Source organism: Conger conger, chromosome 16, assembly GCF_963514075.1.
Source record: "Conger conger chromosome 16, fConCon1.1, whole genome shotgun sequence".
In the NCBI taxonomy this organism is placed as follows: Eukaryota; Metazoa; Chordata; class Actinopteri; order Anguilliformes; family Congridae; genus Conger; species Conger conger.
In genome coordinates, this window is record NC_083775.1 from 36,487,222 (window position 1) to 36,506,684 (window position 19,463).

The 19,463-nt window shown below is 40.3% G+C and overlaps 1 protein-coding gene across 1 annotated transcript in view; it reads left to right on the top strand.

The window, feature by feature from the left end:
- LOC133114198 (uncharacterized) overlaps positions 1–19,463 on the top strand; it is a 117,337-nt gene that overhangs the window by 15,601 nt on the left and 82,273 nt on the right. Inside the window, exons 29-58 of the mRNA XM_061223366.1 lie at positions 169–294; positions 535–725; positions 854–945; positions 1,119–1,249; positions 2,118–2,242; positions 3,529–3,646; positions 4,157–4,369; positions 4,718–4,888; positions 5,815–5,967; positions 7,864–7,913; positions 8,344–8,476; positions 8,574–8,656; positions 9,373–9,502; positions 9,740–9,930; positions 11,967–12,057; positions 12,312–12,429; positions 13,050–13,234; positions 13,380–13,535; positions 15,818–15,954; positions 16,272–16,405; positions 16,597–16,691; positions 16,799–16,973; positions 17,761–17,789; positions 17,912–17,933; positions 18,144–18,171; positions 18,272–18,353; positions 18,459–18,605; positions 18,692–18,894; positions 18,996–19,099; positions 19,196–19,314. Of these exons, the coding sequence (XP_061079350.1) occupies positions 169–294; positions 535–725; positions 854–945; positions 1,119–1,249; positions 2,118–2,242; positions 3,529–3,646; positions 4,157–4,369; positions 4,718–4,888; positions 5,815–5,967; positions 7,864–7,913; positions 8,344–8,476; positions 8,574–8,656; positions 9,373–9,502; positions 9,740–9,930; positions 11,967–12,057; positions 12,312–12,429; positions 13,050–13,234; positions 13,380–13,535; positions 15,818–15,954; positions 16,272–16,405; positions 16,597–16,691; positions 16,799–16,973; positions 17,761–17,789; positions 17,912–17,933; positions 18,144–18,171; positions 18,272–18,353; positions 18,459–18,605; positions 18,692–18,894; positions 18,996–19,099; positions 19,196–19,314 (3,732 nt within the window). The remainder of the gene's footprint in view (positions 1–168; positions 295–534; positions 726–853; positions 946–1,118; positions 1,250–2,117; positions 2,243–3,528; positions 3,647–4,156; positions 4,370–4,717; positions 4,889–5,814; positions 5,968–7,863; positions 7,914–8,343; positions 8,477–8,573; positions 8,657–9,372; positions 9,503–9,739; positions 9,931–11,966; positions 12,058–12,311; positions 12,430–13,049; positions 13,235–13,379; positions 13,536–15,817; positions 15,955–16,271; positions 16,406–16,596; positions 16,692–16,798; positions 16,974–17,760; positions 17,790–17,911; positions 17,934–18,143; positions 18,172–18,271; positions 18,354–18,458; positions 18,606–18,691; positions 18,895–18,995; positions 19,100–19,195; positions 19,315–19,463) is intronic.

The window sequence follows — 19,463 nt, forward strand, 5'->3', positions numbered from 1 at the left end:
CTGTATAACCCCTCCAGTAGCTTTAGCCTGTTTCTTTCTGTAGATTTAGAAACATTTGGCTCCTCCCCTCTAATACATTTTTAATGGCCAGGATTTGGCTCCTCCCTTCCAATAGATTTTTATTGGTCAGGATTTGTCTCCTCAATTCTCCTGTTTTCCCCACTGCAGCTGATAAACTCCATTCCTCCCAATGAGCTTGGTGAGCTGCTGAGGAAACCGATGTTTATAGATAACAGCACAGACCTTTGCACCCTCCTGCTGCACCACCGACAGACCCCCGAACTCCTGGAGACGGTGAGCAGTGATGTTGGGAGAGTGAATAAGAACAAGCTGGCCCAACATGAGCTTTTTATTTTATGTCAATTATGAATAGAACTGGAACCCAAACCTGATTGATATCAGGAAAACAAATTCTAACATCAGTGTCATGCCCACTGTCAGAAATTAGTATGGCTCCTGAAGTTTGGTCTGAACACACCTAAATTAAGAGTCATGGGATTAGGTCATAATATTTGTGTGCTGTTTTTCCCACAGGAGGAATTTTCAGAACACGTGAGGTCACAGATCTTGCCCTGTGTGTGGCCCCTGGCCCTCAGAAGTGACAATGAGGAAGAAGTGAAGAGATGGTTTGTCAGTCGGCTTAATGGTTACTTGCAATTCCTCAATGAGGACCTCATCAGCTCCCAGGATACCCTCAATGCATCATGCTTGGCCTTCAGGAACCTGTAAGCATTAAAAGCAGGTGGAATAGCATCCTCTCACTCACCTGTGTTCAGGCATTCATTACATGACAATTATTTTACTGACAACTTCAAAAAGTCAAAGTGCATCTGGTTTCATTTTCATTTTGTAGCATCTTCTTACTGGGAACCGACTACAACTTCAGCAGGACGGATATCGAAGAAGATGAAGTGTATGACATCATTAAGACCTACCTCAGCACCGGTGAGGCCCACTTCCTGCCTTCTAGTAAATGTTCAAAAAGATTTTTGTTAATACTGTGCAATTTCTGAATCATTCTATTTTATAATACAATATTTGCATAGGTTTAATGAAAAAGGCTTTGCCCAATTTAAAGCATACATACATCTGTACACTTCTTTTTGTTGTCATTAAAGATGGAAGTCCAAAGTGCTACGACCGCAATGACCCGACCCTCAACTCCACAGCTTGGTTTTTCAACTACTTTTGCAATTTCATTAGATTCGCTGACTCGGATGACTTCAGAACATTTGGTTCAGAAGAAGCAGTATGTTTTTTTTTTTTCTTCTAACATTTATAAGTGCTTTTTTGTCAGTTTTTCTTTGCCCTTAAGTTGAGTCTAAGAGAGTTTGCACCGATAGTTATTGAGCTTAAGAGTTTGCACTGAGAGCCATTGAGTTTAAGAGAGTTTGGACAGAGTTATTGATTTTAGGAGAGTTTGCAGTGAGAGTTGCTGAGCTAAAGAGAACTTGTACTGAGAGTTACAGAGTTGAAGAGAAGGTTTGCACTGAGCGTTACTGGGCATAAGAAAGTTTTCAGTGAGAGTTTCTGAGCTTAAGAGAGTTTGTACAGAGTTATTCAGTTTAAGACCGTTTGTACAGAGTTGTTGATTTCATGAGAGTTTGCAGTGAGAGTTGCTGAGCTTAATAGGGTTTGTACTGAGCGTTACTGAGTTTAAGGGAGTTTGTACTGAGTATTGTGTTGAAGAGCAAGTTTGCACTGAGAGTTACTGAGGGTAAGACTTTTTTTCACTGAGAGAGTTACTGAGTTTGAGAGAGTTTGCACTGAGAGGTACTGAGTTTAAGAAAGTTTGTATTATATTTTATTGTATTGTATTGTATTTGTATTATATTGTAAAGAGTGATTGAGTTCAAGAGAGTTTGGACATTTTAGGAGAGTTATTGATTTTAGGAGAGTTTGAAGTGAGAGTTGTTGAGTTTAAAATAGTGTTTGCACTGACAGGTATTGAGATTGAGAAAGAGTTTGCACAGAGAGTTTTTGAGTTTGAGTGAGAGTTCTACTGAGTGTTATTTAGTTTAAGAGAGTTTGATCAAACTTATACTGAAGACAATCAAAATGTTGCATTTCAGATACAGCAGGTTTGTTTAATTATGCGTGTGTGTTTTCACTTTCAGCTTCAGGTCTTCTCTGTCAATCGACAAAATATCGAGCTCTTAAGTCAACCTGGCATCCCAGATGACGTGGTCTCATGGTACACTGAGTCCATCTTCCAGGAGAACCCACAATTCCTTCCCACAAAGTAAGCTTGGCATGTAAACCACACCATTGCCCTACAGAAACACCTCACATGCTTACTGTCTAATATGAGTCATTGTTCCATTCACTGTAAATGTTAGGACTGCTTCTGTGAAACCCAAAGTCCAGTTTGAACATGCTTTAGACAAAATAAATTGTATGCGTGTTGCACTGAACAAAATAAGTTGATGAATTCAAAATATAAATTGATAAAGAAATGTGAATGTGTTTAAAGACCAGAATACGGCAAGCAAATTTCCATTAAAATATAAAAAATAAATACTATATATTTATATATTATTTGTGGAATTCTGTATCATCTTTTCCAATTGGAATGCTGACATTCAATGGGCCTCATTCAAGAAACATGCATACGATCAGAGTTTGTTCTTCTTTATATGATAAGACTGTTGATTTTAACTACAATAACTAATCAATCTTAATAACTTTACATTTTCCACTAGTTTTTATTTGTAATTTCATTTTCAATGTCTTAGATTTATACCACCACACAGACAAATAACCAACCACCTCGGTTATATCGCATCGCTTAATTTCTTATAACCTTGTTATAAGAAAGCATAGAACGAGGAAGATTTCCATTTTCATTTAAAAATGTAACTTTTGAATGCCATTCACTTATTATTTTCTGCTCACATGACATGACATGACATAAGGTAATGGTGAGAACAGGCCATTCAGCCCAGCAATGCTTGCCTTTAAGCAAGCTAAATCATGTCTAACACTATCAGGCCAGGTCTGGCAAGCTATTCCACACATTGACCACTCGCTGTGTGAAAAAATACTTTCTAAAATACAATCTGTATGGAATTTCTCCTTTGCCAGTTTCCGTTTGTGCCCTCTCGTTCTCCCGTTCATGAAAAAACGCTTTAAGCAGGTGGTTTTAATGTTGTGGCTGATCAGTGTCTGTCTGATGCAGTTAGGTTTGAGGCAATTTTAGGCTGTGCAAAGTTATTTTTTCCCAGCAACAGGGGCTATATTTTCTCCCGTTACCATTGTATTTCAATTAATACATTTGTTTCGAAACTAAAAATAAATTGTGCATAGCTACATTACAGTGGGATAATACCCTATGAACAAATATGTGGGGCAGTTATTGCCTCATAACTGACTCGTTCATAGGGTATTATCCCTTACTTAAAGTGATAGGTCACATTTTTAGAACCAGGTCCTGAATTACTGAACTACTATATTCACCACGTGATAAATTGTGGGACATGTTGGGGTCAAGCCCTCCTGCCTCGAGTAACACTGGTCTGCCTTTTACAGACTGCCGCCCCGACTCCAATGCTATGCTTCAGGAGAGGCTTTGTCCAGCCTGGATGAGAGTCAGACTCTGGCTGTTATCAGGAACATAAATCAGTCCTGCACTGCTGTGGAACCCCATGTAAGTAATATATTAAAACAGGCAGAGTCATAAAACTTCTGCTCTGAATTATTTCATTTGAACAACCATTTCAGTTATTGCATGACATTCTGTTTTTCTTTTCCACAAACCTCGTTTTGACAAAGTTTTGGAATGATTATCAAGATCGTATGCCATCATCAATTATTGGTTCTGTTAAGTGATAATCTCCACATCTTTCATCTCAATAACTTTTCTCTCGTACACTGTTTGTTCGTTCATTTGATTTGCCTATGGCACTAAACATTCATAAAAAAAATATATAATAATAATAATAATAACAACAAAATTAATTTAGAACACTGATGAGGATAATTTGTGAGTGGCTGATTGATGGACAAGTGAATTGGTTGTTTTTTGTTTTCTGGTTGAGTGGTTTACTGATTCCCTGATTAGTTGATTGCTTTCTTGATAGGTGGAATTGTTGAGTAGTTGAATAATTGGTCCTGTCACTGGTTGTTTTTTTGACGAGTGTTGTTTTCATTATTTCAGATTCCGGCAGTGCTGGCTGGGAATATTAAAACACTCAGTCCTGGACTGATCACTGCCCTGGGAAACCAGGTGACAGGTTTGAGTCCAGGCCAGATCAGTGGAGCTCCTCCAAGCGTCATCATCGGGTCCCTTAAGAACCTGGGCAAAGTTTCAGGCTGGAACCAGGCCCAGTCCAATAGCATCATAGCAGCGATCCTTGGACAAAACTTCCAGGTCCGTTTTTACACATCGCATCCTGTCTGTACAACAGCAAAGTCATTTTTGAGCTGAACATGGAAAATAGGCAATTCACTATGTGAATTGAAGGAAAAATATTTAGAAGATGCTAATTCTAGAAAAATAATGTCTCCCTTTATTTACAAAGATGAAACAAGTATATGATTGGGTCAAGCAGTGGACACACACACACACAGACACAGGCACACATTTTGAATTACATAATCATTACTATACTCCTAATAACCGCAAATGTTGTATTATTTTTGTCATTAAGTACTAGTTTATGTCAGTGCATTTGTAATTTCCGTAGTTTTTCTTCAAAAATATGCTTTCCTTCCACAGGTTGACAATCAGGAAAATCTGGAAAGCCTGGGCTCTCTAATACAAGGCGTTCCCTTTTCAGCCATTTCAAAAATCTCCCCCACTGTAGCTCAGCAAACCGCTTCCAATCCAGTTTTTGTTAACAAACTTCTGAGTGCTCCTGTAATTGTGCGGGAGAAATTCGTCCAAAAGGTATGCTAAGAAAGTGCTACATTGCCTTTAAATCACTTCCCAGTGATTGGCTGAAACATTGAGCATCATTCACAAAACTGTTCTTAAATGATTCTTATAGTGGTCCTTAAGAAAGGTGTCTACAAAATTCTAATCTAGGATTCATAAAATAAAATATCCCAGGTGTGTCAGACTATGAGAAGCAACTGTTCGTATACTGTGTATGCAGTGTTCGTGTTGATTACAATAAGGAAACACTGAAGTGGTGCCATAAACGGCATGGTGACTTCAGAGTCATGCGCATACATCAGCCATCCATGCCTCTCCGCAAACATATCAGTGAGGTTTCTCCCAGAGGCTCGAATAGCCATGTAATCCAAAACAGTAAATATGCCACTATTAAGTGTTGGGATTGGCTGAGCGATCAATCATCATTATCAAACACTTTTATTGTTAAACAAAATGAATTATGTGTTCCGAACACGGCTATTATCGTAAGCTGAAGCCAGGATATATAAGGTACTATGTGTGAATAAAAATGTAAAGCTAATTCCGATGAGTTAATGTTGTTAAATTATCTTTAGGCCTACTGTATATTTGTATTGATAAACATTTTTTTTGTTGTATGAGGCTTGTATGTACATCGATTTTGATTGGACCAAAGAGCAAATTCAGAAAAGATGTTTGTGGAAATAAAATGTCCACTGTCACGCTCTGTATAACTTCTCTGGAAATAATACAATACAAAATGGGTTTTTTTAATTTCATGCATTTTTTTTTTTTTTATTAGCATGCATTTAGCGTTTAGTATGGGTTTCTTACACAAATAATGAATTATCTTTTGTCATTTTCCTGAGATCATTAGTCTCATTAAAAATCAAGCAGTTTAATAACTACAGTGGACAAGAGATAACCCCGTTCTCTCTTTCCCATTCTTCTTTCCAAAGATTATCGAAGTGGATTCTACACCCCAGATACTGTTAAACAACGTCCCTGATGACCTAGCCTCAGAAATCCCTGGAAATCTGCTGATCTTTTCTGAAAATATGGATCCAGCTGTGGTGCAGAAGATAAATAAGAAAAAATGGAAACCTGAGCAGGTACAGCATCGCAAACCTATTACATTTTTACACATCTCCTGATTCTTAGGAAAGCGGCATTATTCACAGCTGTTAACGCTTGAAACCCTCCCATCCATGAGCAGTGCTGGAGCCAACTGTGTGTCTTCATCCTGTGGAGTGCTTTAACAGATACCAGACCATGGGGCCCATCCACACACTGATACAGTACTTTACCAGATACCAGACCATGGGGCCCATCCACACACTGATACAATGCTTTAACAGATACCAGACCATGGGGCCCATCCACACACTGATACAGTACTTTACCAGATACCAGACCATGGGGCCCATCCACACACTGATACAATGCTTTAACAGATACCAGACCATGGGGCCCATCCACACACTGATACAGTACTTTACCAGATACCAGACCATGGGGCCCATCCACACACTGATACAGTACTTTACCAGATACCAGACCATGGGGCCCATCCACACACTGATACAATGCTTTAACAGATACCAGACCATGGGGCCTGAAAAAAGTCACGTGATCCTTCAGTAAAGATAGAGGCAACATCTAATCTTAGAAGGTCTTAAAAATCATTTTATATTGTCTTTATTCTGTAGTAATTACATGTTCATCTGACACTGGATGAAACCAAAAAAGCTATCTACAATTAGCTTGGTATGCAATACATAAGCAAATGAACTATTTCAGCTCGAAGGATGCTGTAAACTATGTTTGAAGGCTGTGGATATGAGATTGATTAATAGGAAACTATAAGGTTACTGTAACATGCTATGATATTTCCACCAATATCAAATTGTATTTAATAAAACTGAAATGCAGATTTTCAGGTTCTCCTGAAAACACATGGAAAGTAATGTATGGGCTATTCCTGTAGAATGAAAAATAATTATGTATTTATTTACGATGCCAGTGTAGTAAGATTATCAGTGATTTGACTCTGAGTTTTTGGATTAGAAAATATCAATTTTGGTGAGTGAGTTTTTTTGGTGAGTTTCCGGCCTTGTTCTGTTCCAGAAAGTACGGTTTTGTTTCGAGGGGGCCAAGCACTAAACATGTGAAGGCACCCTGGTGTTTTCTGAAATTTAGCATAATGGTAGAGAGTAATGGCAAAAAGCCATGACATTAATTTTACATTGGTTGGGCAATAGCAATCAATTGAAATGGCTAACTTTGAACAGGCCCCGTTTGAACTCTTGCCCCTACAATCATTAGATTTTGCTCTTAATGGCCCCTGGTGTTGGCGTCATCGCAAGGCAAAATGTTTAAAAGTGGCAGCATTTTCAAGCAATGTGAGTCTATGGCAGCACCTATAACCAATTTGTCATTTTTTATGAAACTTTGCACAATGGTAGAGGGTAGCTCCAATGTTGCAATGGTGTGTTGGCCTTGCTGCTTGGCCCTTGGGATTGCTGCTTGCAGCTATATTTACTTTTGTTATGTCTGATGTGGCTTTTGTGAAAATCACAGGGTCTTTTTTTACATCAAAAGTACAAAGAGTCTAATCTTTACAGTTGTATATGGGTTTCGTACTGCTCCTTGAATCATTAAGCAATAAAAGTTTTACTTTAAGGTTAATGTTATTGTTTTATGCTGGTATTGAATCAACATGGCCACTGGGGGCACAATAAACTACCATATTCCAGAGTGTGGCACCCATCCACACACTGCAACAGTGCTTTAACAGGATAAGCCACACAGCACCTTCCCCCACCCATGTTAAAGAAGCACTCCATGGAAAAGATATTTTTGGACTTTTATCCTGTTGTGGAATAAGGATTGTCATTCTTGCTAATTTAATTGAACTTTAACATAATTACCAAGTGACTAACATGCCAAGTGGACTTTACACACTTTACCGAGAAGTTGGTCTTTAATTTCATGAATTTTATTTGCAGGCGGCTCTGCTTTTTGATATAGTTGCTGAAGGAACCAGTGATGCTGATGAGTGAGTAGTAATACCTTTGAATTTTCTATAATATCCATAGCTTTTCCACTCTTTTTATTGCAATGACAGATGGCTGTCTCTTCACCTTTTGAGTAAGCATAGGTGACCTTGACAGACAAAAATGTGAACACCCTGGATTAAGTTCTTAATATTTGCTCAAAAATGTGTTGAATTGGTACTTTTATAGCTCACATGATATTGAGTTATTCAGAATTTGGATGCCTGCACCCTAAAACAATATTTTTACTTGTTTCAATGCGTTGAACTATGGAAACTGATTATATTACAAGAAGACAAGAATGTGATGGAATGTATGAAAAATAAGTGAGAAAAATAGACTTTTGTGTGTGTGTGTGTGTGTGTGTGTGTGTGAGCACATATTGACATACCGTGTGTATGTAACCATGCGACTTTCTCATTTTTATTGTAGCCTTTCAACAGAGATGCTCCAGGGATTCTCGTGCACAAGGATTCGCCGTTTTAAAAAAACAAAAGTCAGAAATCTCATCAGAGCTTGCAGGAGGAGAAGGAACCAAAGAAAGGTGGTTCTGCGCGAACCCCAGGTAATGCTGAAATGCTCAAACCGAGGATAAAAATACTAGAAATTCATAGCGTGGCAAGAGATGGATTAAAGTATAATGTGCTATTTCTTTTCGACAGTTAACCTGCATGAGCAATATCATCAAGAGTGAAAGGCCACAGAATTTCACAGAATTACCTTCCGACATGCTGTTGTACCTAGAGTGAGTTATCTTTCTAATGTTAAACCAAACCCAACTTTCTAACCCTAACACAACTTTCTAATGCTAGCCCAACTTTCTAACCTTAGCCTAACTTTCTAAACCTAACATTCGATTAAAAAAATTGCATATACCGTATGTCCACTGTTACATGAATATGTAGGAGAGACAGGGAATGCAATTAGATGTACACAAATACATACAGCATATAACATTAGACCCACACCTGGTGGCTCTTTTCCTTCACCATGGACTTGAGGCTCTAGAAATATGGGCCTTCAAATAAATAATTACTGGACACCAGAGGAGAGACGCAGGTTAGATCCGAAAACTTCATACTTTATAATACAAGTGGACTTAACAAACGCACATAACACTCTAACACAAGAGGGACCAAATTCTTCCTACTTCCAGTTCTCCAGTGAATGGCCAGGGCAAACTTATCTGTCCCAATGGAAGCTGATCGAGGGCAACTTTGGAAAGACAGATTATTTTTACTAATCTCACCCAACCTTTAAACCTAAGCCAAATTTTCGAAGTCAACTTCAGAAATAGCTTTTGTGCTTCAAATCTTAATGAAGGATTCATCTTCTTCATGTTACCCTGCATGCTCTTTTCCAGCATACTCACCTCCTGAATACTCTCTTCCTGCATGTTCTTATCCTGCATACTATACTCCTGCATGTCCTTAAGGTTTCTGTGCCCATGTGCTCCTGTAGCTACTCCACCGTGCAGCAGGCAACATGCAAGGCGTACTTCATACAAACCGGAGAAGCAGACTTTGATGTTCTGTCTGACGCTTTGAGTGGGAAGAAAGCAGAGTTACTGAGCAATGCCAAAAGCTGCCTGGTGAGTAGCACTGGTGAACTGTTAAATTAATTTTAATCGATTCTTCAAAATTGATTAAATCCAGTGGTAGGTACTGCCACCACTTTGTAGGTAGACAACAAATAAATGTTTCTTTGTACTAAAGAGTCCACTTACCCTGTTGTACAATATGGGATGATAAAAGGACATGAAATCCAGAACAGGTGCCGCCCTCCGGCCCGTTTACATTCATTAATCTATGCATTTTATTTATTCCAGGGTGTAACAGGAACAAACCTGAACAAGGAGACTGTGGAGGTTCTGGGAAACATGTGCTGCACACTGGATGAGTCTCACATCAGTGACTCTGACCCACTGATACTGGAGAAACTTAAAAACTGCAAGGAGTTCTCAGACAAGCAGCTCGATGCAATGGAAAAAGTTCTTCTCCGTGGTACCCCCATTTATGGGTAGGTAAAGAAAACAGTCTAACAGAGGGACATAAGGGCTGAACTCGGACCTGGGTCAAATACGTAAATGTTTTGGATTTATTTAGGATTTCTGTGCTTCATTGATCTGGTATGGTGCATTTGAGTCAAACAGAAGACCAGAAGGTGGTACCTAACCTCTATACTGGAGACCCTGTCTGTTCTGTCCTCTCTGATAGACTGCCTGTCCAACAATCCCACAATATCTAAATGAACACCTGTAGGAGGCAGTATTGTAACTTTGTTTTCAGGATTTAAAAAATAAACCTTTTTTAAAATCCTTTGGATTAAAATAGTCTAAATATCAGTTTCTACCTTTTCTTACTGTTCATCATCATCTTTTTCTTCTGGCTATGATGTCTATGGCAGCCCCTACAAAGTTTTTTAATTTGGCACAGTGATTGGAGACAGTCCCATGATTCTTTTCACCGAGATTAATGTCTACACCTCGAGCACTCTAGCCCTACCAACGGGTCAAAGTTGGAGTTACGTTTATGGATGTAAGTTGAGGAGTAATCGTGATTTTTACAATTGAGGTACCATTAAATTCCTTGGATCAAACTCACTAATTGAATTTGCACAAAATCCGCCATATTGGATTTTCTGAAAAAGTTAAGAACATGTTCACAGGCCACAAATTGTATCCAATCTTCACCAAACTCGGCACAGATGATGTGCATACTGAGCCTCACAAAAGATATCAGATGGATTTTAGATTTTTGAAAGCGCTTGTCCGTCACAGCAAATTGAAATCGGCGGCAAATTCACCTAACAAAGTGAGCTCATATTTCAGCAACGCTTTTATGAATCGACACCAAACTGGGTACATTGGCTCAGTTTGATACCATAGAATCATTTGACCACTGCAGGGCACCACAATATGTCAAGACATATTTTTCCAGATAATGGTAATGTGTTTGCCTTAAAGTAATTATTGTGTGTGGTTGGTTGTATCTTGGGAGATCCCAAGTCAAAGACAAAAGTGTTTGTCCATTACAGTCAATCAAAAATGTCAGCAATGTCGCCAAACAGAAAGTGGTGTCCGAACTCAGGAATGCTTTGCTGTATCAAAACCAAACTTGGTAAATCGACTCGGACCCTCATTTTGAAGAAGCAAGAAAGAATTTCTGTTATTTGGCCACTGGGGCCACAAAGTTTGGCCAGTATTCACCAAATCTTCTTGATCTTCGGACCAAGCCGAGGTATAGCCAATCAAAATTAGCAGCGAAGCCGTCAAACAGGAATCTCAGCAACGCTTTCATGTATTGATACAAAACTTGGTATATGGACTCACGACTCCTTCTTGAGGCTATGACACACATTATGACACACATCCGGTGTCATTTTCCCACTAGGAAGCACTGCAATAAGCAAAAATATGTCTGCTTATTACTGTTAATGTATTTCGCTTAGAAAAACTGATTCTAATGTATGCTGATTCTTTGGTAAATCCCAAAGCTGAGACCTGACAAACTGTTATTTGAACTTAATTGATGTTGCCATTGAACTTGATCAAAATGTTTAAAAACATTTCAACGCCAACATATTTTGTCCAATCTTCACCAAACTTGGCACAGATCATCTTCAGACCAACCCTCACAAATGTCTCTGATGCATTTTTGATTAACAAAAAACATTCATCCATCACAGCCAATGACCTAAACAGGGCGTGAGCTCATATTTTATTGACATAAAACCTAAAGCTTACAGCTACCCTTTTAACATGATCTGATCAAGTTTTCACGGCGACCCTGCCTTGCTGGACTGCTTGGGCCCCTAAACCCTGCTTGCAGGTTCAATTATATTTTTATTTATGCCATTTATTGTGCAGACAGTGCACATTGCCGAACACAGTGTTCATATGCTATGCACTATATTTTATGGACAATATGTTATATGTTAGTGTATTTTCATCCGTAGTCCCTCGGGCTAAAACCAAAATGTAACATTAGTAAAACAAAAAAAAGTTATTAAAGCATAAAAATATGTTTTTAAATGATTTCATTGTTTGCTTTCAGAAATCCTTCAAAATGGAACTTTAAAACTCTGCAAAAGTTGGAACCCCTCCCAGTGTTTCTAGGAAGCTCATTCTGGTGTCGTCTTGGAAAGGTGCGTACATATTTGCATGACTGGATCATTAGATGATAGATTAGTTTTGTCCATGTGCATGTTGACCTTTCATACCAAAGTAATTATTCAGTTGAAAATAAGAGGACACAATTGTGAGCAACTGCAATAGGTGGCGCCATTTTTTCTCATTCGAGATAGCCACACCCACACATTGATTTTAATATTGTTTCTATTGGCAAGAAATTCCTTTTCTTCTCTGGGAAGCTTGTATTGTATTTTTCTCATCATTACAGAGGGTCAAACGCAGATACCTCAGAAAGCTCCGGAAACAGAAAGGAAGCAGGCGGGAAAGGAAGAAGCTCAAAAGACTTTTCAAACAATTACGTTGTTCCAAAAATATACAAGGAGCTGGTAGGTTGGAACAAAATTTAGTTGTTACTTCTGTTTAAAAATAGGAGGCGGTATTGCTCAGGAGGTAAGAGCGGTCTTCTGGCAGTCGGAGGGTGTGTGGAAGTGTCCCTGAGCTAGACTCCCAACCCCCACTTGCTCCTGATGCGCTGGTTGGTGCCTGGTATGGCAGCGTTGGTGTGTGTGAATGGAAGAATGAGAGGCATTAACTGTAAAGAGCCTTGGATACACTCACCAAGCACTTTATTAGGTATTTATTAGACTTCTACTGCTGTAGCCTATCCACTTAAGAGTTATGATGCAGTGTTCAGTGATGCTGTTCTACATTACATTACATTACATTACGTGGCATTTAGCAGACGCTCTTATCCAGAGCGACGTACAACAAAGTTGTAATGTGTGGTTATTTGCATTACTGTCACCTTCCTGTGACCAGTCTGCTCTGACACATTTGGTTGACTAGTCATCTTTAACAGCCCATAACATAAATAAGCCTTTGTTTATTTAAAACTAGGACCTTTGCCCTAAGAAGAAAGTCATCCCTCTGAAATGTCTCCATTGCACTAGGTACAGTATGTACAAGCCCTTCCATGTTCACACTTCATTGGTTTGTCTTTCTTCAGATCATTGCACAGTTGGAAACATCACACAGGTCACCATCAACGATGACTCTTTTCCCTTCGGTTACGATGCCATCCAGTTCGGCCACTGTCTAAGCGTGCAGGTTGTGAAGGACAATTTTGCAGCTCTGGCTCAGAAGGTGGATGAGGATGAATTGCAGACAATTGTTCTGAGCAAATCAAAGCAGGTACTAATAACAATAATAATAATAACAATAATAATATGACCTATCACTATTGTGTCAGTTCCACAGGGCTGTCATCATTAATACATAAACATATTTTCAAATGTGCCATACGTAAATCACGGTTCTGCTATTTCCTGTCTCTCAGGCATTCCCAGCGGGCCTTTCAGATATGCAGTTGCAACTCCTGGGTTCTGTGTCTCGTATGGCCTCCCTGGATGACATCAGCAAGTGGAGCATCATCACCATTGACAACCTGGCTGCTCTAATGAACTCAGAAGATGGAGCGTGGGAGCCTGAAAAGGTAATGCAGGAACACAGGTTCCATGAAGCAGACAGCACTGCGCATTCAGTCCTGATCAAACTCGACTTAGTTTCTGGCTCTCTCTCAAATTCTGTCCTGACGTGTGCTTCTTTAATTTCACAGGCAGGATTATAGAATGGATAGTGTCATGATCAGTTTTTTTCCCTCCAAGTTCCCAGCGTTATTTCCCTCTGTGCTTTCCGTAGACTGTATTCCTCCACATTAATTTGTTCCACCTGTTTTCACTTCCTGGTTTTTGTGCACACCTAATTATTATTTTCCCCTCGTCTATTTAAACCTGCTTGTTTTGTTAGTTTTTTGGCAGATTGTCATGTGCTTCCGCCATACTTTCCAGTGTTTTTTCCTGTCTGATTACCTGGGTATCGACCCGTTTTGTTTTCGACTTTCGCCTTTTGGATTTCTCCTCTGTTCGAATATGACTTTGATTCACCGGTTTGTGCTCTTGGATTTGGCTGCCTGTTTGGACTGCCTTATCGTTATGGACCATCTGCCTTTGACCTCTACTATATATTGGACTTCCTTTGTCATCCTGTTGCTGCTCCCGAGCCTGTCTGTGCCCACCCAGAACCCTGTCTGCTCCCAGCTGAGCGTTACAATGGAGATCCTGACGCCTGCGGATCCTTCCTGTCTCAGTGTTTGCTGATATTTCAGCTGCAGCCACCCGTCGTCCCAACCGAGACGCTTACGTCATCGTCCTGTTGTCTGGCAGAGCATGAGAATGGGGGACGGGATTCGGGATTTTGGCGCCACTGAGTACAACCGAACACCCTCTTCACTTTGGCTATGAAGAGGATCTTCGACCTTGCGGTTTCCGGGCCTGTTGCAACGCGTTAACTCTTCCGCATCCGCCAGGGTAACCATTCTGTTTCGGTATTACTCCATCGAGTTCCGGACCCTGGCTGTCTCAGCGGGGTGGAGCCTTCAACAACGGGCTGTCCAGTTGAACAAGTTGACGACCTGCGAACTACCTGCTATTCTGGAGGCACTCATTGGTCTAGCCATACAAGGGGACTCACGTTTAAGGGAGCAACGAGCTTCGAGACATGCCCGAGAACCCAATTACCCCTGACCTACACCCGTCCCACATCCCAGTCGTCAGCCCTTGGGAGAAGACCCCGAACCTGAGCCCTAGCAAGTCGGCCGAACCAGGCTTTCACCGCAAGGGAGGGAGATGCATATTCTGTAATGTCTCTGCCTCTACTGTGCTGGACTAGGTCTACTCTGAGGCAAGCCTTTCGGACTAACACTCTAACGGGAGCTGCATTGGTTGAAGTTACCACCATTACATTACATTATTGGCATTTGGCAGATGCTCTTATCCAGAGTGACGTACAGTTGATTAGACTAAGCAGGAGACAAAGCAGGAGACAATCCTCCCCTGGAGCAATGCAGGGTTAAGGGCCTTGCTCAAGGGCCCAACGGCTGTGCGGATCTTATCGTGGCTACACCGGGATTAGAGCCACCGACCTTGCGTGTCCCAGTCATTTACCTTAACCACTACGCTACAGGCCGACCATCACGTCACCTGTTAGCCTCCTAATTTTGGGGAGGCCCTAGGTGATTCCCCGAAACCACCTTGTTTTTTAACAGGTTCCACTTCAACTGCACCTACTGGCCTGGCTCAAAGAACATCAAACTTGACACCCCGTCTGCCATCATACTTTGCCTCCCGCCTCCCCTATGCCGCTTCCATCCAGTTTTTCATGTTTCCTGGGTTAAGCCTTATGTCACCTCCATGACCTTTCTGTTAAACACCCTGAGTTGGACGTGAGGGGCACCGGGTGTCGCCCATAGGGGGGGGGATTCTGTTATGATCTGTGTTTTTTTTCCCCAGTGTTTTTGCCTGTTATTAACCAGCAATTTCTGAATATTCTGTACAGGACTGGGGATTTAAAAGGGAAGGTTCACTTTCTCGGGTATTAAAGAGAATTGGATTTAATTGACAGATTTGATTTGAGTTGAAATCAAAATGGACTTTTCCTCAATTTAGTCTTCATAACCGCATGAACATGTCTTAAAGTACATATTCCAAAACATTTCTGAAATAGTAATTTTATGTAAATAAGGACCAGTGGGCGTGAATGCCGATCAAATTTCTGTCAATTTTTCCCTCCAATCTAATATACTTTTCACATGGTGGCATGTAATCCACATTTATCTAACATTTCTTTTATTAATACTCCCAAACATTTACACTGATGCCCTATTTTCAGCTATTGAACCTTTCAATCAAAGTTGTTGTTCTTCATTTTCTGTTGTAGAGCAAAGCCATCATCTTAAAATACTTGGAAACACCTGCCAATACCCTGGGGACCGCAGAGCTGAATGCAATAGGCGGGCCTAATCTGTGCCCCCTTCCCAACAGTGTCCTGAGGAACATCACCCCTGAGAGTCTGAAGTGAGATTCTAATGAACCCTTATTGAGCTTTTACTGTGAGGCCTTATTGAGTCTAGGAAGCCTCATGAAGTTTTAATGATCAGAACTTATAAAAGTTTAAACTACGAGCCCTTACTGAGTTTTACCTATGGGGTCATATTGTGTAAAGATCAATCTGATTGAGGGTAACGGCTGTAGGTTTGTATTACAGGTGGGACATTGCAGTTAGTTCCTTGAGCAAAAGTGTAAGCTGAATGCTAAATGAAGGTACAGTAAGGACCATTAAACTGTGTGAGATAAAGCACTGCTAACACTAGCTCCTTTTTTTACATTTACAGAAATGCCAACTCCTTGACTATTTCAGCTTGTCCTGTGGAGTTCAAGGATGAAATGTTCCTCATAGCTGAACAGGCCTTTAATGAATCTGATCCCATATCACTGATGACTTACCAGCTCATTCAGTCTTACCTAGGTGAGTGTCATGGTCAACAACCTGTAGCTCGCTGGCCATTTTCATTTGCATGCTATAACACTATTTTCATTCCTCTCATACAGGTTGAACAAACAGTTGTCCACCGAGGTGGTAGCATTGCTTGGTTGTTAATGACTGGCTTGTAGCCATCTAGTTCTAATTTCCTTTGTGTTCCATTTGTGTCTGTTCAGGAGGCGCACCCAAAGATTACATATTAAGACTGTCAAGAGCCAATGTTAGCATGGACTTAGAAACCTTTATAAACCTGAACTCAAGCGTACTCTTGGTAAGTTGAGAAATGTGATGCGACACACAGTAAATGAACCCTAGAACATGGTATTCTCATAGACCAATATGATGCTTTTCTAACATGAATACTTCTTCCACTTTAAGGATCTCAATGTGACGGCGGTAAGTCAGCTACTGGGAGGTAATGTGCAGGACCTGAAGACCTTTGAGCATGTGACTGTCATACAGCACTGGATCCAGAGACAGCCTCAGTCCGATCTGGACAGTTTGGGCATTGAGCGGACACCTCCAGTAAACACAACTTCAACTCCAACATCTGGTAAGATGTCTGACCCAATGACATTTCATAAGATATTTTTTACATTCAAGCATGACAGGTTCCATAAATCATCCTGAATAATGCATCTGCCAAACTGCAGCATAACCATAATTATAATCAGAATAATGTTTCAAAGCATCCTTTATTCCTACAAGGACATTGGAGACCTGCCCCTAAAGCCCATTGTATTTTCTCCAGAGCTAATATACAAGGGTTACCACTTTTCACTCGCGATACCGAAACCAAGTATTGGAGTACTGAGGACCCATCCAATACAGACCACCATTTTCTTTATATCTAATTGAACAGCAGCACACAAGGCCTTAATGTGGATACGCTTCGATAGGGATCAACCCAGTCCATGTAAAAATAATAAATGAATAAAAACTAATATAGTCAAGCTGGGAAACAAAAACAAAGAGCTCCTTCCATTATTTTGCATAAAAAGCAGAAATATGAATTCAAATTATGCCACCCAGCATTCTTTTCTTCAGAATATCTCAAATTTCACAGATTAAGTCATAGCTGCCCTTAATGGAATATAAAGGAGGCTGATTCAGAGATGGCCATGTTTTGATACTACATATTTTAAAAACAGGAACTCATATCATGTGGGAATTTTCTCCCCTTTGACAGGCTCAATGATTTCCGTATGGCTTTCGAAAATGTCGGTGTAGAACCACCCATGTAAAAATTGTGTTCATAAAATACCCTTTCTGTGAAGAATTTATTTTATCGATATATGACTGTTCCTGTGTGACACTGTTTCATTTTTTTTTATGTACAGACTGCATGATGATGCCATTTGATGAAAGGGTAATGCAATTTTTTGTGTTTGACATTTTTTTGTTACTGCTTGAGAGAACATATGAGCAGGAGAGTAAGTGTGACTTTCACAAAAGCAGCTTTTATTCACATTTGCTTTTTCTTTGTTTCAGTGTCCATCCACACCATGTAATGGTAAGCTTCAATCAGGGCTGTATTCTGACACACTTTCTCTACAGTGCACATGCTTTATTTTTTAACAAAGAATTATACTTTCATACATTAATTTGTATGTAATGTCTTTATAGCTGGGCTTAATGAAACCTGTCAGCCCAGTTTATCACAGTTTGATGCATCTTTTAAAATTCCGGTTTTATTTTGATATATTTATCTGACTTTTTACAGAGAGCGGCATTTGTTCTGGAGTACACAAGTGGGTATTTTAAAATATTCAAGAAAAAGAAATACATTCTAAATCTATCTTTACAGCTATGTTATATCTATCTAACATGATTGTTCTTAAATGAATACAGCTCTAAGCTGCAGGACTACTTGGACTCTGGGATGACTGGAATGCTCTGCAATATTACACTCACTGAATATGCTTGCTCATCGGTATGAGTTTGTAAACCTTTTTTTCTGAGATTTCTATGCAAGGCTTTGTATTCAAGGTTTAGATAAATGACATTAATTTCATGGTCTTCATATTATTTCCTTCAGTTGGCCTCACTCACTGGCGAAAAACTAGCTGACCTGCTCACATGTAAGGTATCTGGTGGCATGGTCTACCCCAAGCAGACCTGGAAGCTCTTCCTCACCAAGGCGTCTGGAGTCCTGAATGAAGCTCTCACCATCCTCACTAACAGGGTAACAACATCTCAGTGCTGTGAGTTTGCCTTTGGCTGATGTGCTCCCGAAAGTCTGGCAAAAATAACGGCTTTCACCTTTCACAGTCCGTCAAGTTGAGGAGCCTGCCCGTCCTGGAGGTGGTGGGTGAACTCAGAATCAACACACTCAGCGTGGAACAGCTACAGACCGTACCAGTCATCCACCACCTGTTCCATCCAAAACTGCGGACTCTCATGTCCTCTGTGTCAGTGGAGTTTCTGTCCTGTCTCAGCAGCAAGAACTTCACCTGCGAGACCTACCACCACGTGTAAGTGCTGAGTCATTTCCCATCATACATTGCTGCAGTGAATCAGTGTCATTCTCATGACTTCCTGGAGGTCTGTCACTAACTGCAGTCTTTTTTCCCAGGGTGAATGAATTCGGCTACCAGTTTCCTCACATGGACGAGATGCAACAGCGCATGGTGCTCAAACATTTCATCCTCCCCTTCCTGACCCGAAATCACACCTCAGGTAAAGATCTTTTTCAAAACATCATGTGATGTTGTACCTTCAGCATTCCAAAATGGTGGCGCTGTTAAAGTGTCTATTTGCGGATTCTTGCCTCAGACCCTGCCTGTGTGGACAGCACTAATGGAAGTGAGGCCTGGCTGTACAAGAACTTCAAATCGTATTCTGCCTTTGTGCCTCTCCGGGAGCTCCTGATGCTAAATCCAAACTTCCAACCGGTATGTTGCACTGATTCATAATTCCATTCATGTGTGTCAGTAAGCCATGGTACTTTGCATGATTGCAGTAACAGAGTAGTCTCGTGGATGCTGCATTGTGGAAATCTTGGAATTATATTATCTGTGTTATGAGTGGTTTTGAGGTATCT